A 23,691-nucleotide genomic window follows, 5' to 3' on the forward strand; every position below is an offset into this window, starting at 1 on the left:
ACCCGTCGTGGTAGCCTCTGGACTGCGACTTCCGGATGCGACCCGTCGTGGTAGCCTCTGGACTGCGACCCGTCGTGGTAGCCTCTGGACTGCGACCCGTCGTGGTAGCCTCTGGACTGCGACCCGTCGTGGTAGCTTCCGGATTGCGACCCGTCGTGGTAGCCTCCGGACTGCGACCCGTCGTGGTAGCCTCTGGACTGCGACCCGTCGTGGTAGCTTCCGGATTGCGACCCGTCGTGGTAGCCTCCCGGACTGCGACCCGTCGTGGTAGCCTCTGGACTGCGACTCGTGGTAGCCTCCGGACTGCGACCCGTCGTGGTAGCCTCCGGACTGCGACCCGTCGTGGTAGCCTCTGGACTGCGACCCGTCGTGGTAGCCTCTGGACTGCGACCCGTCGTGGTAGCGTCCGGATTGCGACCCGTCGTGGTAGCCTCTGGACTGCGACCCGTCGTGGTAGCCTCTGGACTGCGACCCGTCGTGGTAGCCTCTGGACTGCGACCCGTCGTGGTAGCTTCCGGATTGCGACCCGTCGTGGTAGCCTCTGGACTGCGACCCGTCGTGGTAGCCTCCGGACTGCGACCCGTCGTGGTAGCCTCCGGACTGCGACCCGTCGTGGTAGCCTCTGGACTGCGACCCGTCGTGGTAGCCTCCGGACTGCGACCCCTACGTGGTAGCCTCCGGACTGCGACCTGTCGTGGTAGGTTCCGGACTGCGACCCGACGTAGGAGGTTCCGGTCTGCGGCCCGTCGTAGGAGGTTGCCGGACCCTCTGGACTGGGTACTGTTGCCGGACACTCTGGACTGGGTACTGTTGCCGGACGCTCTGGATTGGGTACTGTTGCCGGACACTCTGGACTGGCGAGGCGCACTGTAGGCCTGGTGCGTGTTGCCAAAAAATTGCATCCTGCAACCCACCTGGACTCATGCAGTGACCCATAAATGGGAACTGCACCAGAACACCCTCTTAAATGTTGCCTAAAAAATCACAGTACCATACATCAGCTGTATTTTTTTATCAGAGACTTTATAATCATGTTTTAACAAAAACAGTCTGATAATGCAGAAGGTTGTTGTGATGATAGTCGTCAGGTTGGAAAGACTCAGACCCGTGGTTCTAAGGTGACATCAACATCAGTTGAACAATGGAAATCATGGTCCAAATCCCTTCAACTAATCCCTTCAGAGAATGGAATTCAATCAAACCTATCATTAAGCAGTGTCTTTGTTGACAAACTACTGTCCCTACTCACATGCAGAACACTTCTCATTTTGAAAACGGGAAGCATCTGCTTGGGGAGTCTAGCTGGTATTAGTCATAGATTCCCATGGAAGAGCTACTGCAATCAAGGTTCAATTGAACTGAGATCTCACTTAGTGTTAAATATCCCCTTTCAGGAAAGACAAATCTAAATCTGGCATCACCCAAAATTGTATCTGTTTTAAAATATTCCTCTATTCAAAAAGGATAAAATAAAAAGGTATCTAATGTATCACTGGCACCTTGGGGTATTTGATAACAAATTGAAAAAAAATATTTGTTGTTTGATTTTAGAAAACACTATTCTGATGCAAGGCTGCCATCTAGTGGTCATGACACACAATAACATTATGTGATCCTGCTGTCATGTTGCATGGCAGAGGAACTGTAAGTATAAAATGTTTTGCTGCCTTGGTACTTCGGTGTGACTGTGACCCTTACTTTATCATTCATATCATCTCTCTATGATGTGTTATCCTAACATTGTGTCTCTCCAACCATTTCCTTTGGTGTTCTACTCATTCTTACAGCGTTTCAACTCTCTAAACTCAAACTGTGCCATTATTGCCATTATTCTATTAGTGTGTGTTTATTTCCATGTAGAATTGATAAAGAAATAGAGAGACATGCACTTTGGTCAAACTAACCCTTCTGTTCGAGGTAGCATATGAAAATGCAATTAATCTCCCCTCCCATTCAAATGCCTGCATGGATAGAAGCATTCCTTATTATGATGCTTGGAGAATAAAACAGAGTGGAATCAAACCTAGATAGACAGAATGCACTAGACCAGGTGAAACAGGGATATTATTCCTGGGTTAGATCCCAGACCAGATGGATGAGCATCATTCTCCTCAAGCATGGGCCAGTCAAGGGCGACACAGAGGTTTCAAACAAAATATATCATTCAACGCCAAACCACCTGGGAAACCATTGGCACAGATACCCAGGGAGAATTAGCCACACATTTAGAGTCTTGTATGCGTTCATTGTCTGGGGTTGGAAAGGGAGCACCCATGCGTTGTGTCTCTGAAGGGGTTGTCACATGCTGAGAAGTGTCCTCTCTACTGAATGACTGTCAATCCCCATCCTCAGTCCCCCTTGGTCCCCACAATCCTCATTTGTCTGACCCATAGAGCTCAGTCCAGCTCAAACTGTATAGTGCAAAGGGAAGGACAGAGTACACATACCTCTGATCTCTTCATAACAGTATGGAAACTATGGTATTTAAACTCGTTCATTTAGTCCTGTGAGGGCATAAGGCTAATTCAGCATGTCTTTGTTCTCTTTCCTCAACAAAAGGACTCGGTGGCAACTCGTCAGATAAGATTTGAGGCACAAAACGCACATATATCCCTTAATATGATCTCAACCTTGAGTTTACAATCAAGAGTACACAACTGAAGAGAAATGATGATTAAGTTAAGAGAAATGACAGCTTTGCTCTGTTTGAATGGCAATCCCTCTAGAGTGAAACAAGCAAGGTCGATATTCAAGGGGATGTGAGTAATGTGATTGTTTAAAAATTTATCCGATTGGACACATCGGGCGAGAGCTTCTTTGGCAACTCAGAAAGAGCATGAATCTTGAACGAGAGGAGAAACGACAGGTTAACAAAACAGGTAATTTAATTGTGAGTCAAACACTGGAAGCGGTTCTTGAAATAGAGGAGGCCGTTTTTGGTGTGTGTGGCATCCGAAGAGGCTGGTGGGTAGCGGAACTTGGCATACGTCTTGTCACTCTCTGATTGGCTGACCCAGGGAAGCTTGATCTTGGTGGCGTGGTTGACGATGACATCATCACATGATCCCACGTGAAGCGAGCCGAGGCCATCGATGAAAAACTCTGTGACAAGAACCAAGGGGTCAAGAGCAAAAGAAAATAGGTTAGTTTTTATGCTAAGGGAACTTAAAGTATCACACAATTTATATGTACAAAAGCAACTAACAAACATTTGAGAAGAAGCTATTTCATTCCCTTCTTGAGCTTTTTGATATATAATTAATGAATGACTATTCAGACTGGTTTTGAAGATCTGTTACCTATATCACTTTCTTCCAAATGTAGATGGTGCAGCTCAGGGGTTAAATTGTGAATTCGGACATGGAGGAGCCCTATTTGGAGGGTTTTGGATCAGGGTTGAACACAAGTGATGTCTAGATTAGGGTTTAGGGTTAGGATTGAATTGGGATGTGGACACAAAGCTAGGGTTAGGGTACTCTTATCCTACTTTCTATCCTACTCCTCTTTGGACTCATAAGGTGTAGGTGCAGGCTCCGCGTAGCACCTACTACATTTGACTACTGGTACAGCTGATGTTATGGACAGTCACACTCTGTGTGGTGCTGGGGTTTGGGTCTGTACTCACCCAGGTGGGCCACTCTGGCCAGACGGGGGTCAAAGCCCACTTGCTGGACTTTGTCTGTGCGGGCCAGGAAGAAGTTGATGACCCCGTCTGTGACTACGCAGTTTGGAAAGCCCTGGATGATGTGGTGGAAGCCCCTCCGCATATGCAAGCAGTCACCCTCCTCCTCCCCTGGCTCAATGGACATGGTCTGCCTGTAGGTGGCAGTATAGCCAGTGGCCTCCCGCACTGCACCACCCACCTAAATCACACACACACACAGTGCATCAAACACAGATACAAATGTGCATATAAAGAATGCATTAACTGATTCTGACACACATACACACAAAGAACATACAGTGCATTTGGAAAGTATTCAGATCCCTTGACTTTTTCCACATTTTGTTACATTACAGCCTTATTCTAAAATTGTTTAAATAGTTTTTTCCCCTCATCAATCTATATACAATAACACATAATGACAAAGCAAAAACAGGTTTTTCGACTATTTTGCTAATTTATTACAAATAAAAAAATACTTAAGTATTCAGACCCTCTACTCAGTACTTTGTTGAAGCATCTTTGGCAGTGATTAAAGCCTTGTCTTCTTGGGTACGACTCTACAAGCTTGGCATACCTGTATTTGGGGAGTTTCTCCCATTTTACTCTGCAGATCCTCTTATTCTCAAGCTCTGTCAGGTTGGATGGGTTTGTCGCTGCACAGCTATTTTCATGTCTCTCCAGAGATATTCGATCAGGTTCAAGTCCAGGCTCTGGCTGGACCACTCAAGGACATCTCAGAGACTTGTCCCGAAGCCACTCCTGCTGTGTGTTTAGGGTCGTTGTCCTGTTGGAAGGTGAACCTTCACCCCTGTGTGAGGTCCTGAGCACTCTGGAGCAGGTTTACATCAAAGATCTCTCTATACTTTGCTCCGTACATCTTTCCTTCCATCCTGATTAGTCTCCCAGTCCCTGCCCCTGAAAAACATCCCCACAGCATGATTCTGGCACCACCATACTTGACCATAGGGATGGTGCCAGGTTTCTTCCAGACGTGACGCTTGGCATTCAGGTCAAAGAGTTCAATCTTGGTTTCATCAGAAGAAGCAGAGAATCTTGTTTCTCATTGTCAGAGTCCTTTTGGAGAATTCCAAGCGGGCTGTCATGTGCCTTTTACTGAGGAGTGGTTTCTGTCTAGCCACTCTACCATAAAGGCTTGATTGGTGGAGTGCTGCAGAGATGGTTGTCCTTCTGGAAGGTTCTCCCATCTCCACAGAGGAACTCTGGAGATCTGTCAGTGACCATTGGGTTCTTGGCCACCTCCCTGACCAAGGCCTTTCTTCCCCCGATTGCTCAGTTTGGCCTGGTGGCCAGCTCTAGGAAGAGTCTTGGTGGTTCCAAACTTCTTCCATTTAAGAATGAAGGAGGCCACTGTGACCTTCAATGCTGCAGACATTTTTTGGTACCTTTCCCCAGATCTGTGCCTCGACACAATCCTGTCTCGGAGCTCTACGGACAATTCCTTCAACCTCATTGCTTGATTTTTTTTCTGACATGAACGGTCAACATTGGGACCTTATATAGACAGGTGTGTGCCTTTCCAAATCATGTCCAATTAATTGAATTTTACCACATGTGGACTCCAATCAAGTTGTAGAAACATCTCAAGGATGAACAATGGAAACAGGATGCACCTGAGCTCAATTTCGAGTCTCATAGCAAAAGGTCTGAAAACTTATGTAAATAGGGGATTTCTGTTTATTATTATTTTTTAATTTGCAATTTGTTATTTAATAAATTTTAGAAAAAGGCTGTAACGTAACACAATGTGGAAAGTTTAGGGGTCTGAATACTTTCCGAATGCACTGTATACTGTGTACAAAACAAACATTAGGGGTACTTCCAATTGTCTGACTGAAGTTGATAATGAGTGCATGCTGTAGTGATTTGATATACGAAATCAGAGGGTAGCCGATGGAAACAGTTGGATCCTTGATCACGTCATCTTTCCAAAGGACACAATAAACAGACAAAACTAAAATAAGAACCAGAAAACAGAGAAGTATCTCCGTTCCATGTTTGTCTGTCTGTGCTTTTGGGGTCTGAAGAAAGAAGGGATTCAAAGTGTCCAGCAGACCAGCTGCTGACATGTGTAACCCATAGACTCCCCTCTCAAGAGTAGGAGTCCCAGTCTATGGTACACAAGAGGTCTATTCTATTCCCAGAGCACACAGTAAGTCTCTGAGCGGGATTCAGGCTCCAGCCAAAACACCCTTCACCCTCAAACAGAAACACACAGATCATTCATTACAAGCCTTATGTGTGGGTGTCAGCTTTTGTGGCTTTTGTGCTAGGATTGTGTGCATGTATGTGTGTTTGTGCGTACATGCATCCATGCCTGCATGTGTGCGTGTTTGTTTGAGTTTGTGCACACGCGCATGACTAATATTGCTGTGGTGTTCGTGTATTACAGAGCAAGAATATGCCTGTACGGTTCAGTGAAGAAGAGAGGATGAGAGAACGGAAGAGTCTGTTGAGAGATTGTTTTCTTCTGTAAGTAGTAAACAAGGCCTGGGATTCAATTTTATCACACTTGTAGACAATGCAGCTTTTAAAGGCAATGTTATCGCCTTTGTGAGATGATACACTGGATGTGGCTATCAAGGAATGCCTCCTCCTCATTTGTCATCTTCAGAAGACAGCTAACATAATTTATTTCAGTAGTCTTTTCATGATGTGCTGTAATTCAAAATTATTTTAAAACTTTTATTTAATAACTCATAATAAGTTGTGTCTGTTGGGCAAAATGACTGAAATGTTGATTATGTTTCCTCATGCTACCCAAGATGGAATGTGGTGAATCGTGTATGTGCTCTTTTTGGCTTTGCAGAGTAAATCCCAGTGAGTAACCAATGTGTCCAGAGAAAAGCTTCTGAACTGGATTTGACTGTTGCATAGAAAGTGGACCATTGTTGAATTATTGGAACTAACTATCAAAGTATTTGAACGATTTCATGTGATATTTGAACCCAGGTCTTCAATACAGTATGGCAATGCCTGTGCCCCCTCACCAGGTCCAGGGTAGTCCTCTCCAGGACGTCCACCAGTTTCTCCAGCTTGGTGTTGGCCGTGAAGATGAAGTCATCGTCCACCCACAGCACATACTTGGTGGTCACCTGGGAAACGGCTAGGTTCCGCCCTGCAAACCAGCCCTAGTTGTTGTGACACAGAGAACAGGATGTGGGAAAGAGGAAGCAGAAGCAAAAGGACAACTAAGAAAATCACAGACAGTACTTTTTCACTTAAGGTCATCTGTCAAGGATCATTTAAGCAAACAATGATAGTGTTAGACACATTTTTGACCTGACAGGTACACGTACACTGTATCCCATCCCTTACTTGCAAATAGAGGCAGTAGTGTTTAAAAATAAACCTTTCCAAATGGCATGATGTAATGTTCGATGTAGGGGCCAGAGACCATCTTTGGGTTTTCACTGTCATCAGCTATTACTATGGTGACAGTGGAATAGTATTTTCGCACACTGTCGATGAGATCTTGGAGCTTGTCATAGCGCAGGAAGGTTTTGGTTGCTATGGTAACAAGGGCACTGATGTTGTATTCTAGAAGGGGAACAGAGAGAGACAAAAAATTAGGGTATTTGACATTACATTGATCTCAGTAAGTGTTGTGCGGTTGTGACAGATACAGTCAGCCGTTGTATTTGTCGACATACCCCCTTTGGGTCCCGTGTTGTAGAGTTTTGGAGTTACACCATGACGGACCTTGATAGTAAACATGGCTTGGTGACCCTCTGTCTCAAACTGCACTGAAAGACACAGCAAGAGTATTTCCAACCTCATTACCACAAATATTTTACAGATGTTATTTGGCATAGGACTTTGATAATGGACACAACACAGAAATAAGTAGTACACAGCAGAAGGACAGGTGTGTCTGGCCTCACCTGTGTCTGCTGTACTAGGGTGGAACAGTGTGTTGGTATATGTGACAAACTGTAGCTGCCGGTTCAAATTGGACAGCAGGCTGCTGGTCAGGGTCATGTGCATCTCCCCGTCACCTTTGACCTTTACCCCCCCAACCTCTGCTGCCACGTTTAACGTTCCCAGGGTGGAGGTGAAGTTGACCTGAGAAAGAAAAAAATTAAGAGGGAGACAGAGAACAAAGAAGACAAGGACCAGACAAATGGAATAGTATTGGAAATAATAACTCAAACCAAATGTTATTGGTCTACTTACTGTGTACAGCTCTCTGGGATGGTCTTGTACTGCAAGACCTGAAAACATATGACATCAATTTACTGGCATATTTGATGAAGGTGTTGGATGTTTATCCAATCCAAATTCAGCTGGAGTAAACACTATTTCTCTGTTGTGCAACAAAACACTATTCTCTGCTCTAAAACAGCCATACAGTGCAGTAGGTTATCATGGTAGTAATAGTGGTAATGGTATAGAAAGTAGATGTCAGTGGTTGCAATAATAGTACTAACACCGTAGTAATACTAGTGTTAGATTGTTAGAACACCTATTGTCTGTCACGTTAAAAGACAATGAGTTTTACCTCCAAATACCCTGATGAAGATAGATTGAAACCAGCACGTTGGTGAATAAGATCAGCATCAAGATTACCGGTGTGCTGGGGTTTTTCTTCTTTTTAACATTGTTGTAATAGGACAGTCTCCCTGAATTGGTAACTTGATATAATTACACTTGTCTTTGTATGCTTGTCCTATTTTGCCAGGTTTCCTGATGAAGGTCGGCTGACTGAAAGCTCAGCCACAATTAAAGAAATGTGCATCTGACTAGAAGTGTGCAGAGACTTGTTCCTGTTTCTCCAGTTTTGCCTTTTGGCTCCAGCACCTTCACTAATCAGCTCTGGGTGAGCAGTAGATTTTGCCTGTTATCGCCAGGTTTCCATTACAAATTAGGTTTTAAATATCAAGGAACCTACAGTCCAAGTATTCAGACCCCTTCTCTTTTTCCACATTTTGTTACGTTACAGCTTTATTCTAAAATGGATTATCAATCTACACACAATATCCCATAACGACAAAGTGAAAACAGGTTTGTAGACATGTATTCAGACCCTTTGACATGTATTCAGATCCATACCATGTATTCAGACCCTTTGCTATGAGACTTGAAATTGAGCTCAGGTGCATCCTGTTTCCATTGATCATCCTTGAGATCTTTCTACAACTTAACTGAATTCACCACAGGTGGACTCCAAACAATTGGACATGATTTGGAAAGACACACACCTGACTATATAAGGTCCCACAGTTGACCGTTCATATCAGAGCAAAGACCAAGCCATGAGGTCGAAGGAAATATTCGTAGAGCTCCTAGACAGGATTGTGTCGAGGCACAGATCTGGGGAAGGGTACCAAAACATTTCTGCAGCATTGAAGGTCCCCAAGAACACAGTGGGCTCCCTCATTCTTAAATGGAATAGGTTTGGAACCACCAAGACTCTTCCTAGAGTTGGCCGCCCGGCCAAACTGAGCATCGGGACGTGACCAAGAACCCGATGGTCACTCTGACAGAGCCCCAGAGATGGGAGAACCTTCCAGAAGGACAACCATCTCTGCAGCACTCCACCAATCAGGTCTTATGGTAGTGGCCAAACGGAAGCCACTCCTCAGTATAACGCACATGACAGCCCACATGGAGTTTGCCAAAAGAAACCTAAAGACTCTCAGACCATGAGAAACAAGATTCTCTGGTCTGATGAAACTAAGATTGAATTCTTTGGCTTTAATTCCAAGTGTTAAATCTGGAGGAAACCTGTCACCATCCTGGTGGTGGCAGCATCATGCTGTGGGGATGATTTTCAGCAGCAGGGACTGGGAGACTAGTCAGGATTGAGGGAAAGATGAACAGAGCAAAGCACAGAGAGATCCTTGATGAAAACCTGCTCCAGAGTGCTCAGGATCTCAGACTGGAGTGACGATTCACTTTCCAACAGAACAACGACCATAAGCACAGAGCCAAGACAACGCAGGTGTGGCTTCGGGACAAGTCTCTGAATGTCCTTGAGTAGCCCAGCCAGAACCTGGACTTGAACACAATCAAACATCTCTGGAGAGACCTGAAAATAGCTGTGCAGCGAAGCTCCCCATCCAACCCGACAGAGCATTCTGTTTTTTTTTTTTTCTAAAAACCTGTTTTTGCTTTGTCATTATGAGGTATTGTGTGTAGATTGATTAGATTTGTATTTATTTAATCCAATTTAGAATAAGGCTGTAACGTAACAAAATGTGGAAAAGGTCAAGGGGTCTGAATACTTTCCGAATGCAATGTATGTCAAGGTAGAATTAAACGAATCTCTGTTATGGGTCAGACCTGGGATGAGGATGGTTTTGAGTGGTCGTACTTCCACCCCCTGTGTTGGGTACTGCAGAGGATTGTGGGCCTCGGCCACGATGAGCATATCTGCAGGAGACTGAGACCTGGAGGGGCAGATACACACCAGTTTAATAATCAGCACTCAAAGCTATTACAGCTCGACTAAAGCCTTGTGAACCCTATTTGGCCTATATGTTTAAAAAACTGGGTAATGTTGAGCCTAACCCAATGACATCATCTCGTTTCTTCAAAAGACCTACAGCAAGTTTAACCTAAACCTAAGAATTTCAAAGCTTGGTATTTAGTCACGTGAAATGACAAACACAGCAACTTCCCCTAGGGTACGGACTACCTATGATGATATATGGGAAGTCCTTCCTTTTCAGTTTTGTGCTGGTGTACAGTCCTTTGCTCTCACCTCATCTGGAAGCCCTGGTACTCCTTGGCCCTTCGTTGCTTCATCTCTTCCAGCTCAGAAACCTCAAATGCAGTGTGCAGGGGGTGGGCCGACACCCGGGGGAACAGCAGCTGGGCAAAGGGCAGGTTCATGCCCCCACTCTCACCTTCACACACACACCCGTTACGTGCCAACAGACTGGAGACAGACGAAAGGGATGATAGGACTTCATCAATCAAATGACAAAACATGATTTCCACCACATCATCAGCTTATTGAATCAGAATATCAAAGAGAGAAAAAAATGAATAATTTCAAAAGCTCTTATATCAAATACTGACCCTGCAACACTCTCCTTCACGCGATAGGGGATGTTGGCAGATCTGTGGTCTGGTTCTGGGAACCTCTCCTCCAGGTGCCTCTCTACTGCAGGCCCTGGTCTCTGCCAGACATCCACGGTGGTGTAGGCCCGGGTGGGCCAAGAATGGAGGAGGGCCATCACCAACACCACAGATGCCACGATGGCCAACAACACTGTCTTCCTTAAGGAACGCATCCTAAAAACTGTCACAGCACACAAGGACAAACAGGAGAGGTGCTGCGGTCACCACCTGCTTGGGTGGCGAAGAAAAAGTCCAACATTATGTGACCATATCTGAGGTGACAAGATTAGGCCAATTTCTGGATGAATTGAACGCTTCCATGATTCGGTTATCTTCAGCTACAGTAAATGGCAGCTTACAGTATCACATGAAATCTGATTTAACACTTTCTAAACAACTTGAATTTGTTATGCAACAGAAAAAAACATGTCTGGCATCCATTACAGTAAAAGACAGCTGGAATCATACCCTACTGCCTGTATCCACTCAGAGAGAAGGCATCTCCTGTCGGCCATTGGATCCCCCAAAATCCCATAATGAACAGCTAAGGACTTTCCCCATCTGTAAATAATAACACATAAGTTATGTTTATTCAGTAGGATACCTGAAGTAATTTCCAAGAGCAAGGTATTAACGGGCAAGTGAAAAATATGAATGTTTGTAAAAAATAATAGATCTAGAGGGGAGGAAACTGCGACATGCAGGTACAGCAAAGGTAAGGATTTTTAGCAGATATAATGGCCTTTTATGATGGAGTTGTTAAATGAATGGTAGTGATGATGGTTGTGTTAACAGCAGATAAATGCTGAGCAGAGTCTAGCGGGAAAGAAGGCTCTATTTAAGTACAACAATGAGAGCCAAGGGAGATAACAAACTTGTCTGGTTGGTGATTTGTTTCATGATAATTGCCATTGTTAAGATATTCAAACAATTCTATTGACTCAGTTTTAAAGCACACACGAGAGATCACTCAAGGTTGTAGCAAGTTCAGTAATCTATCCCCTTCCTTTGGAATATGCATCTACTGTAGCGACATTCCACTTCTGACACAATTGCAGTGAATTCAGGGGTCTCAATGACTATCACTGAAGCAGAATTCATAGTTTACAGCTGCAGAGACACACCCACAATAGTTCACCAACTGATTATGAAATATACAGTGGGGCAACAAAGTATTTAGTCAGCCACCAATTGTGCAAGTTCACTTACAAAGATGAGAGAGGCCTGTAATTTTCATCATAGGTACACTTCAACTATGACGGACAAAATGAGAAAAAGAATCCAGAAAATCACATTGTAGGATTTTTTATGAAATTATTTGCAAAGTATTTGGTCACCTACAAACAAGCAAGATTTCTGTCTATCACAGACATGTAACTTCTTCTTTAAGAGGCTCTCTGTCCTCCACTCGTTACCTGTATTAATGGCACCTGTTTGAACTTGTTATCAGTATAAAAGACACCTGTCCACAACCTCAAACAGTCACACTCCAAACTCCACTATGGCCAAGACCAAAGAGCTGTCAAAGGACACCAGAAACAAAGTTCTTGAAATTTTCTGCATTGACTGCTGTTCATGTCTTAAAGTAATGATGGACTGTCATTTTTATTTGCTTATTTCAGCTGTTCTTGCCATAATATGGACTTGGTCTTTTACCAAATAGGGCTATGTTCTGTATACCACCCCTACCTTGTCACAACCCAACTGAATGGCTCAAACGCATTAAGAAGTTAACTTTTAACAAGGCACACCTGTTCATTGAAATGCATTCCAGGTGACTACCTCATGAAGCTGGTTTAGAGAATGCCAAGAGTGTGCAAAGCTGTCAACAAGGCAAAGGGTGGCAACTTTGAAGAATCTAAAATCTAAAAACTATTTTGATTTGTTTAACACTTTTTTGGTGACTACACGATTCCATATGTGTTATTTCATAGTTTTGATGTCTGCCCTATTACTATACAATGTAGAAAATAGTCAAAAACCCTTGAATGAGTAGGCGTGTCCAAATATTTGACTGGTACAGTGTGTCCATAGACATACAGCCAGACAACAGAGAACATTTGGTGGAGACACAGAAGTGCATGTGTTAATGGTTTGTTCTTTCTTTCTTTCTTTCTTTCTCTCTCTCTCTCTCTCTCTCTCTCTCTCTCTTGTAACACAAAAACAATAATGAGGCTATATACAAGGAGTACCAGTACCGAGTCAATGTACAGGGGTATGAGGTAGTTGAGGTAATAAAGTATGTACATGTTGGTAGGGGTAAAAGTGACTAGGCAATCATGGTATATAATAAACAGAGTAGCAGCGTATTTTAAATGTCGAAGTGGGTCTATGTGTGGGTGTGTGTGTTTTGTGTTTGTGAGCATATGTGTGTTGGGAGTGTCAGTGTAATATGTGTGAGTGTGTGGGTAGAGGTGAGTGTACATAAAACTCAAATCCTGCAGTGCCAGACGTGTCCCCCTGCTTAAGCCAGTACATGTGCAGGCCCATCTGAAGTTTGCTAGAGAACATTTGGATGATCCAGAAGAATATTGGGAGAATGTCATGTGGTCAAATGAAACCAAAATATAACTTTTTGGTAAAAACTCAACTCGTCGTGTTTGGAGGACAAAGAATGCTGAGTTGCATCCAAAGAACACCATACCTAATGTGAAGCATGGGGGTGGAAACATCATGCTTTGGGGCTGTTTTCCTGCAAAGGGACCAGGACGACTGATCTGTGTAAAGGAAAGAATGAATGGGGCCATGTATCGTGAGATTTTGAGTGAAAACCTCCTTCCATCAGCAAGGGCATTGAAGATGAAACGTGGCTGGGTCTTTCAGCATGACAATGATCCCAAACAGACCGCCTGGGCAACGAAGGAGTGGATTCGTAAGAAGCATTTCAAGGTCCTGGAGTGGCCTAGCCAGTCTCCAGATCTCAACCCCATAGAAAATCTTTGGAGGGAGTTGAAAGGCCGTGTTGCCCAGCAACAGCCCCAAAACATCACTGCTCTAGAGGAGATCTGCATGGAGGAATGGGCCAAAATACCAGCATCAGTGTGTGAAAACCTTGTGAAGACTTACAGAAAACGTTTGACCTCTGTCATTGCCAACAAAGGGTATGTAACAAAGTATTGAGATAAACGTTTGTTATTGACCAAATACTTATTTTCCACCATAATTTGCAAATAAATTCATTAAAAATCGTACAATGTGATTTTCTGGAAACAAAATTATCATTGTGTCTGTTACAGTTGAAGTGTACCTATGATGAAAATGACAAGCCTCTCTCATATTTTTAAGTGGGAGAACTTGCACAATTGGTGGCTGACTAAATACTTTTTTGCCCCATTGGAGGCTATGTTTACACAGGGAGCCGAATTCAGATCTTTTGCAAATTTGGCTGTGTTTACTTACACAGGCAGCCCAATTCTGAGCTTTTTGCCACTAATTGGTCTTTCGACCAATCAGATAAAATTATTTTGCCAATCATTGGGCAAAAGATCAGAATTGGACTGCCTGTTTAAACACAGCCTTATTTGCATATCTGATACCTGTCTGATATTTTACCTAATGTATAAACAGAAAGAAAAAAAACACATGGATTTGATCTTTTGACATCCGATTTATACCACCTACAAGTGGCTGCTTTTACAGAGGCGGATCAATTTTGATGATCTTTTCACTAATTTATATTTTGACCAATCAGATCAGTTCTGAAAAAGATCTGACGTGAAAAGATCTGATGTGATTGATTAAAACACCAATTAGTGAAAAAATATCAGAATTCGGCTGCCTGTGTAAATGCAGGTACAGTTGAAGTCGGAAGTTTACATACAGTTAGGTTGGAGTCATTAAAACCCGTTTTTCAACCACTCCACAAATTTCTTGTTAACATACTATAGTTTTGGCAAGTCGGACACGACATCTACTTTGTCCATGACACAAGTCATTTTTTCCAACAATTATTTACAGACAGACTATTTCACTTATAATTCACTGTATCACAATTCCAGTGGGTCAGAAGTTTACATACACTAAGTTGACTGTGCCTTTAAACAGCTTGGAAAATTCCAGAAAATTATGTCATGGCTTTAGAAACTTCTGATAGGCTAACTGACATCATTTGAGTCCATTGAAGGTGTACCCGTGGATGTATTTCAAGGCCAACCTTCAAACTTAGTGCCTCTTTGCTTGACATCATGGGAAAATCAAAAGAAATCAGACAAGACAACAGAAAAAAAATCTGGTTCATCCTTGGGAGCAATTTCCAAACACCTGAAGGTACCACATTCATCTGTACAAACAATAGTATAAACACTATGGGACCCCACAGCTGTCATATCGCTCAGTAAGAAGACGCGTTCTGTCTCCTAGAGATGAACGTACTTTGGTGTGAAAAGTCCAAATCAATCCCAGAACAAGGGCAAAGGACCTTGTGAAGATGCTGGAGGAAACAGGTACACAAGTATCTATATCCACAGTCTATCGACATAACCTGAAAAGCCACTCAGCAAGGAAGAAGCCACTGCTCCAAAACCGCCATAAAAAAAAGCCAGAGTACGCTTTGCAACTGCACATGGGGACAAATATTGTACTTTTGGGTGAAATGTCCTCTGGTCTGATGAAACAAAAATAGAACTGTTTGGCCATAATGACCATTGTTATGTTTGGAGGAAAAAGGTGGAGGCTTGCAAGTCGAAGAACACCATCCCAACCGTGAAGCACGGGGGTGGCAGCATCATGTTGTGGGGGTGCTTTGCTGCAGGAGGGACTGGTGCACTTCCCAAAATAGATGGCATCATGACGTAGAATAATTATGTGGATATATTGAAGCAACATCTCAATACATCAGTCAGGAAATTAAAGCTTGGTCGCAAATGGGTCTTCCAAATGGACAATGACCCCAAGCATAGTTCAAAAGTTGTGGCAAAATGGCTTAAGGTCAACAAAGCCAAGGTATTGGAGTGGCCATCACAAAGCCCTGACCTTAAGCCCATAAACAATAGTACAACGTTGCACCGTTCACATTCAAACAAAGGACATGCAAATATTCCTACTTTGTGGTACCGTCTTACTTATTATATACGTAAGGACTGTAAGGTAAGTAGCCTGACCCCTTGCATTAAGCATAGTAAAATCCCCCAAAATAGATATAGTCTATCAAAATTAAAAACAGTTCAAACCTATTTGTGCACTTTCGTTGCAGATAAATAAGTCAGGTGCATTTCATTGACAATTACATTTGTCAGATATTAGTTCAAGATTTTTACTTTATGAAAGCCACAACAATGTTTTGACATGGAGACCAATGATGTCATATACAGTAACCAGCCACCTACTGGTCATTTATTTATGTGATCATTATCATAGAGGACTGTAGCGATCTTCTTCATCTGATGAGGAGTATGAAAGATCGGACCAAAACGCAGTGTGGTAAGTGTCCATTTTAATAAAATATAACTGAACACTGAATACAAAATAACCAAAGTGAAACAATGAAAATCGAAACAGTTCTGCATGGTGAAACAGACAAAGAAAACAACTTCCCACAACCCATAGTGGGAAAACAGGCTGCCTTAGTATGGTTCTCAATCAGAGACAATGACAGACAGCTGTCCCTGATTGAGAACCATACCTGGCCAAAAACACAGAAATACAAAAAAAAAGAAAAAAAGAACATAGAACGCCCACCCTAGTCAAACCAAAATAGAGAATAAAAAGGGTGTGACAAGGACACTGATTTCCCTTCAGACTATAGCTGTACTGATTCATTTGGTTGGAGTGTATGTAGGGGATAGGGTGAGTGTGTATAGGGGGTCAGGAGAGTGTGTATATGGGGTAGGGAGAGTGTGTATAGGGGGTCAGGAGAGTGTGCATATGGGGTAGAGTGAGTGTGTATAGGGGGTCAGGAGAGTGTGTATATGGGGTAGGGAGAGTATGTCTAGGGGTCAGGAGAGTGTGTATATGGGGTAGGGAGAGTATGTGTAAGGGGTTAGGAAGAGTGTGTATAGGGGGTCAGGAGAGTGTGTATATGGGGTAGGGAGAGTATGTGTAGGGGACAGGAAGAGTGTGTATAGGGGGTAAGGAGAGTGTGTATAGGGGGTAGGGAGAGTATGTGTAGGGGACAGGAAGAGTGTGTATAGGGGGTAAGGAGAGTGTGTATATGGGGTAGGGAGAGTATGTGTAGGGGGTAGGAAGAGTGTGTATAGGGGGTAAGGAGAGTGTGTATAGGGGGTAGGGAGAGTATGTGTAGGGGGTAGGAAGAGTGTGTATATGGGGTAGGGAGAGTGTGTATATGGGGTAGGGAGAGAGTGTATATTGGGTAGGGAGAATGTGTATATGGGGTAGGGAGAGGGTGCGACCTGCAAGAGTTCCCACTGTGTAGAACCTAATGCTTGTGTCCAAGCAACTCCCGTTTTCAAAAGGGATGGACATTTTAATTAAGACTATTAAAGGTTTTAGTGGCCTCTGGAGTGGCACAGCGGTCTAAGGCGCTGCATCGCAGTGCTAATGGCGTCACTACAGATCCGGGTTTGATCCCGGGCTGTATCACAACCAGCTGTGATCCGGAGTCCCATAGGGCGGCATACAATTGGCCCAGCGTCGGGCACCGGCAGGCATCAGTTGAACGGTCGTCAGTTGAACGGTGTTTCCTCTGACACATTGGTGCGGTTGGCTACCGGGTTACGCGGGCGGGTGTTAAGAAGTGTGTTTTGGCGGATCATGTTTCGGGGGGACGCATAACTTGACCTCCGCCTCCCAAGCCCATTGGGGAGTTACAGCGATGAGACAATATTGAAATTGGGGTAAAATACAAAGGTATTAGTGCCCTAAACATTCATGCATGTCACTTGGGTTGGGTACTAATTATTTCTCTAACATTTTTCAAACATATATCAATCTATATTAGATAGCCAGCATCAAACAAACTTACAGATACAGTGCATTCAGAAAGTATTCGGACCCCTTGACTTTTCCCACATTTTATTACATTACAGCGTTATTCTAAATATTTATTAAATTACATTTTTTCCTGATTAATCTACACAAAATACCCCATAACGACAAAGCGAAAATAGGTTTTTAGAAATGTTTGCTCATTTATTAACAATATAAATCATAAATACCTTATGTACATAAGTGTCCTCATCTCCTCCATGTAGGCTGTCCTGTCATTGTTGTTAATCAAGCCCACTAATGTAGTGTCGTCTGCAAACTTGATGATTGAGTTGGAGGCGTGCATGGCCATGCAGTCATGGGTGAACAAGGAGTACAGGAGGGGGCTGAGCACGCACCCTTGTGGGGCCCCAGTGTTGAGGATCAGTGAAGTGGAGATGTTGTTTCCTACCTTCACCACCTGGGGGCAGCCCATCAGGAAGTCCAGGACCCAATTGCACAGGGCGGCGTTGAGACCCTGGGCCTCAAGCTTCATGATGAGCTTGGAGGGTTCTATGGTGTTGAATGCTGAGCTGTAGTCAATGAACAGCATTCTTACATAGGTATTCCTCTTGTCCAGATGGGATAGTGTGCAGTGTGATGGCGATTGCATCATCTGTGGACCTGTTGGGGCAGTATGCAAACTGAAGTGGGTCTAGGGTGGCAGGTAAGGCGGAGGTGATCCTTGACTAGTTTGTCAAAGCACTTCATGATGACAGAACTGAGTGCTACGGGGTGATAGTCATTTGGTTCAGTTATCTTTGCCTTCTTGGGTACAGGAACAATGGTGGCCATCTTGAAGCATGTGGGGACAATAGACTGGTATAGGGAGCGATTGAATATGTAACTCTGTGTTGCTGTCTGTTCACACTGCTATGCTTTATCTTGGCCAGGTCGCAGTTGTAAATGAGAACTTTTTCTCAACTAGCCTTCCTGGTTAAATGAAGTTTAAATAAAAAATAAAAAAATATATGTCCGTAAACACACCAGCCAGCTGGTCTGCGCATGCTCTGGGCCAGCAGCCTTGCAAGGGTTAACACATTATTTATGATTTTTTTTTTTTACTCTAGTCGGCCATGGAGAAGGAGAGGGTCGGTGTGCAGTACTTGTTAGTGGGCCGCAACGGTGGCACTGTATCATCCTCAAAGCGGGCAAAGGTGTTTAGTTTGGCTGGAAGCGTGACGTCGGTGTCCGTGACATGGCTGGTTTTCTTTTTGCAGTCTGTGATTTCCTGTAGAGCCTGCCACATAGTCTCGTGTCTGAGCAGTTGAATTGCAACTCCACTTTGTCCCTGTACCGACATTTCGCTTCTTTGATTTCCTTGCGGAGCGAATAACTATACTGTTTATATTCAGCCATATTCCCAGACCTCTTTCCATGGTTAAATGCAGTGGTTCGCACTGTCAATTTTGCGCGAATGTCGCCATCCATCCACGGTTTCTGGTTAGGGCAGGTTTTAATATTCACAGTGGGTACAACATCTCTAATGCACTTCCTTATAAACTCACTCACAGAGTCAGCGTATAGATCAATGTTGTTCTCTGAGGCTGACTGGAACATATCCCAATCCGCGTGATCAAAACAATTTTGAAGCGTGGATTCCAATTTGTCAGACCAGCATTGCATGGTTCTAGTCACTGGTTCATCCTGTTTGAGTTTCTGCCTATAAGACAGTCAAGCAAGATGGCGTCATGGTCGGATTTGCTGAAGGGAGGGTGGGAGAGGGCTTTGTATGCATCGCGGAAGTTAGAGTAGCAGTGATCGAGTGTATTACCTCTGAGAGTACTGCAATCAATATGCTGATAGAATTTAGGTAGCCTTGTTCTTAAATTTGCTTTGTTAAAATCCCCAACTACAATAAATGTTGCCTCAGGATATATGGTTTCCAGTTTACATAGAGTCCAGCGAAGTTCCTTGAGGGCCGTCGTTGTGTCTGCTTGAGAGGAATGCACACATCCATAAAAATAGCTGACGAGAATTCTCTTGGGAGGTAATATGGCCGGCATTTGATTGTAAGTAATTCTAGGACAGGTGAGTAGAAGGACTTGAGTTCCTGTATGTTGTTATGATTACACCATGAGTCGTTAATCATGAAGCATACACTCGCCCTTCCTCTTCCCAGAGAGGTGTTTATCTCTGTTGGCGCGATGCATGGAGAAGCCCGGTGGCTGAACCGATTCTGACAACATATCCCGAGAGAGCCATGTTTTCGTGAAACAGAGAATGTTACAATCTCTGTTGTCTCTCTGGAAGGCAACCCTTGCTCTAATTTCATCTACCTTGTTGTTAAGAGACTGGACATTGGCGAGTAGTATACTCAGGGGTGGTGGGCAATGTGCACGTCTATGAATCCTGACCAGGAGGCCTCTCCGTCTGTCCCTTCTGCGACGCCGTTGTTTTGGGTCGGCTTCTGGGATTAGATCCATTGTCCTGGGTGGTGGTCCAAACAGGGGATCCGCTTCGGGAAAGTCATGTTCCTGGTCCTAATGTTGGTAAGTTGACATTGCTCTTATATCCAATAGTTCTTTCCGGCTGTATGTAATAAGACTTCAGTTTTCCTGGGGTAACTATGTAATAAATAATACATTAAAAAAAATACTGCATAGTTTCCTAAGGACTTGAAGTGAGGCAACCATCTCTGTTGGCGCCATTTGCTCGGAATACAGCAGGTTTTCGCCGAAAAGCCGGGCCACACGACCATCATTGAACACCATGTTCGCACCCGGCACCAGGGATACGGTACAAAAGAGGCCAAACTTGATCCCTGAGGCCCGAATGAAGGCCGTGAAGCAGGAAGTGAAGGCTATGCTGAGGATGGGAGTCATTGAAGAGTCCCACAGCGCATGGTGTTGGTGCCAAAACTGGGAGTGCTGGACTCACTCATGCAAGCTGGGTTGACAGCAAACTGCAAGAAATGCAAGCTAATGCTCGGAAGGTGGAGTACCTGGGGTATTTGTTCGGACGGGGGAACGTCAAGCCCCAAGAGAGGAAGGTCCATGCGGTACGTGACTGGCCCATTACACGCCCCAGTCCTTCCGGGGATTGGCAGGATACTACAGCCGGTTTATCCCTAACTTTGCGGCTATAGCATCCCCCCTTACCGTTCTAACCAGGGCCTGCCTCCCGAAAACAGTGAAATGGACGGGACGAGACCGAAGCGGGGTTCAAGCACCTGAAGGAAGCTCTGTGCTCCCATCCACATCACTAAGGACTGAACATGGTCCACACACACCAGCACAGTCTTGAAGAGGGCACGGCAGAACCTCCTCCCCCTCAAAAAGATTTGGCATTGGCCCTCGGATCCTCTAAAGTTCTACAGCTGCACCATCGAGAACATATTGACTGGCTGCATCACCGCTTGGTATGGCAAATGCACCACCCTTGACCGCAAAGTGCTACAGAGGGTGGTGCCGAGCTCCCAGACATCCAGCACTGGGACCGAGCTCCCAGACATCCAGCACCTCTATTTAACAGTATAGCTTTTATCCGTCCACTCGCCGGGCTCAAACCAGGGACCCTCTGCATACAGACAACAGTCACCCACGAAGCAGAGCAAGGGGAACAACTACTTCAAGTCTCAGAGCGAGTTACCTCACCCGATTGAAACCGCTAACTAGCTAGCCATTTCACATCGGTCACATCTATTTCTGACACTTTTACACTCATCATTTGTTGCTGCTAGTCTGTACTTTATTCTACTCTTATTATTATCTATCCTGATGCCTAGTCACTTCACCCTTCCTTCATGTACATACAGTGGCAAGAAAAAGTATGTGAACCCTTTGGAATTACCTAGATATCTGCATAAATTGGTCATAAAATTTGATCTGATCTTCATCTAAGTCACAACAATAGACAAACACAGGTTGCTTACACTAATAACACACAAATGATTGTATTTTTTCTTGTCTATATTGAATACATAATTTAAGCATTCACAGTGTACTGCAAAGATGACTGCAAGAGCACAGTGCAGAATGCTCATTAAGAAGAGTCCTAGAGTGTCAGCTAAGGATTCACATAAATCTCTGGAACATGCTAACATCTCTGTTGACGAGTCTACGATACGTAAAACACCAAACAAGAATGGTGTTCATGGGAGGACACCACGGAAGAAGCCACTGCTGTCTAAAAAAAAAAAAACGTTTACATGCAAACGCAAGAACAGGTCGGCTATAATAGTCGATGGAATATACAGAATCAAAGACTTGGATGAAAAAATGTGAGTTGGCTGTAGCGTGTATCCTTGCCAGCGCCATGTCTAGTAGCGCTGTCTGTGTCCCTCCCGACTAATGTGTGTAATGATTATTTTGCCTTTCCAGGACCCGTAACAATTTTGAATGTATTTACTGCAGTCATCGACAGGCTTATCTGTGAGCATCTCATCCTTGCGCTCCGTTATTCTTCCTTTGATGCAATCCATTGCACAAACTAGGAAAAACGCACTATGTTGTCATTCAGATCTAATCAAATCTGGACCAATTTCAGGTCAAAGCACGTCGCTGGACAGAATTTAGATTTATGATTCAGCCTTTCTCAGAGGCCTCTGAATTGACCGGGTGCGGTTGGTGCACGTAGACAAATGATACAGGTATAATTGTTTATTATAATGTATATTTTCTCAATACAAATTACATATGGCAGCAATACACTCGTAAAAGTGTGTACACTCGACGCCTCTAATGATATTTAACAAGATATAATTAGGATATATCCTAATCTGAATCAAAGCCTCTAATTCGCATATAATGTGCATAAATGCTTTGAAACAATTATCTATTTGCATGACTGTTTCAAGTTAAATGGGAATGCAACTGATAAAATTCTCAATAATAATCCATCATAAGAAAATCATAGGCCTTTCATGAATATTATAACCTCAAAATAAATCGTACCTTAACGTCTCCACCAATCAGATTGTCCTTTTGAAATTGCCACCAATATACTTATAATGCATGCGTAAAATAATGTTGTTAAAAATCTGGTTACATTCCATTTATGTGAATCCGCCAGTAGCACTGTTTTAATTCCGATAGATGATATGCTTCATCCCCCTGCATGCAGCACAGTGCTGTGCGCCCACGCCAGGCTGTTCCGCCAAGACTCATAAAACAGACGCAAGAGCGATGCCACGAGCGGCCAGTCGTTGGAATCGCAGCAGAATGCATTCATCGAATTTAATTGCATGAAGGTTCATGCAAAGGCATATCCAACGGAAGAATATCATTATAAAATGTACTGCAAAGCAATAGACTAGTCTCGATCAGACCAGCATCATTGCGTTTTGGATCAGAAGTACATTCATTTTCAATTTTGCAACAATATGCATCAAATTGTATGCATAGTAGGAAAAAGTGAATGTTGAACTTTTGTTGCATACATATTCAGTAAAAAAGTTTGACTGCAGAGTTTCTTACACAGCATTGACGCAATGGCACTGTCGGTCTGATCGAGGTGTGTCGCACTAACCTACATCATCTGCCAAGAAATCTGGACCTTTATTGCACAAGTGATGGTGCAGTGCACTCAAGCTGTGACTGCAGGGTCTCTGCCCAGCTCCACTACAGTTATTGCTACATTTATGGCAGCGGTAGAATAATTCCAGTGGTCTCTCATGCCACGAAGGTGTGTTCATGCAGCGAGAAAGAAAAAAACGAGAGAGAGACAGACAAACAGAGAAATGAATAATGTTTTTTGTGTACTTTGACAATAAATTGTACAACTGGCAGCAACAAGACGAATTGAGAGAGAGAAAGAGACAGAGAGAGAGAGAGAAAGGGAGGCTGAGCAGCCCAATTCCGCACCCTTTCCCAAATTGTTTATTTGCACACTTTCTAGCATGGATTTTGAATGTTGGTACCTCGCTCCAGCCAATTATTTGCTTGCAATTCAATGCTTTAAAATCCATTACGGGAGTGTGCGCTTCAGTTGCATTGCATTTTGACTAAACACTAGAACACAAATACAAACCGTACGGAAACTTTTTATAGCATGCCATAAAATGGGTGGGTATCACT

General features: G+C 43.7%; 1 protein-coding gene and 1 long non-coding RNA gene across 5 annotated transcripts; one reads left to right on the forward strand and one right to left on the reverse strand.

The window, feature by feature from the left end:
- Window positions 1–997: 997 nt before the first annotated feature.
- On the reverse strand, window positions 998–22,828 carry LOC135541938 (beta-1,4 N-acetylgalactosaminyltransferase 1-like). 4 transcript variants are annotated; one of them, XM_064968446.1, is made up of 12 exons: window positions 22,570–22,828; window positions 11,222–11,314; window positions 10,712–10,934; window positions 10,392–10,568; window positions 9,971–10,077; window positions 7,862–7,899; window positions 7,570–7,750; window positions 7,339–7,431; window positions 7,038–7,225; window positions 6,676–6,816; window positions 3,626–3,863; window positions 998–3,102 (listed from the first exon to the last, which is right to left on the reverse strand). In XM_064968446.1, the coding sequence occupies exons 3-12, from the start codon at window positions 10,924–10,926 to the stop codon at window positions 2,885–2,887; spliced, it is 1,596 nt and encodes a 531-aa protein (XP_064824518.1). In that variant the 5' UTR covers window positions 10,927–10,934; window positions 11,222–11,314; window positions 22,570–22,828; the 3' UTR covers window positions 998–2,884. The 4 variants fall into 4 exon arrangements, with proteins under 4 accessions (XP_064824518.1, XP_064824519.1, XP_064824520.1 ...); XM_064968447.1 differs by having other exon boundaries at window positions 10,712–10,981; XM_064968448.1 differs by lacking the exon at window positions 22,570–22,828 and adding an exon at window positions 17,866–17,916.
- Window positions 5,933–6,769, forward strand: LOC135541939 (uncharacterized). The gene is made up of 3 exons (XR_010456013.1): window positions 5,933–6,157; window positions 6,451–6,505; window positions 6,679–6,769. It is a non-coding gene; the product is annotated as an uncharacterized LOC135541939 (long non-coding RNA).
- Window positions 22,829–23,691: the final 863 nt, after the last annotated feature.

The sequence above is a fragment of the Oncorhynchus masou genome, chromosome 6 (genome assembly GCF_036934945.1).
Source record: "Oncorhynchus masou masou isolate Uvic2021 chromosome 6, UVic_Omas_1.1, whole genome shotgun sequence".
NCBI lineage: Eukaryota > Metazoa > Chordata > Actinopteri > Salmoniformes > Salmonidae > Oncorhynchus > Oncorhynchus masou.

Excerpts from the sequence above, each read along its gene's own strand:
- LOC135541938 (XM_064968446.1), bottom strand. The coding sequence starts at position 10,926 with ATGCGTTCCTTAAGGAAGACAGTGTTGTTGGCCATCGTGGCATCTGTG. Across the intron at positions 10,569-10,711 it reads GTGAAGGAGAGTGTTGCAGG|TCTGTTGGCACGTAACGGGT; the intron begins GTCAGTATTTGA and ends GTCTGTCTCCAG. Across the intron at positions 7,432-7,569 it reads CCCTAGTACAGCAGACACAG|TGCAGTTTGAGACAGAGGGT; the intron begins GTGAGGCCAGAC and ends TGTGTCTTTCAG.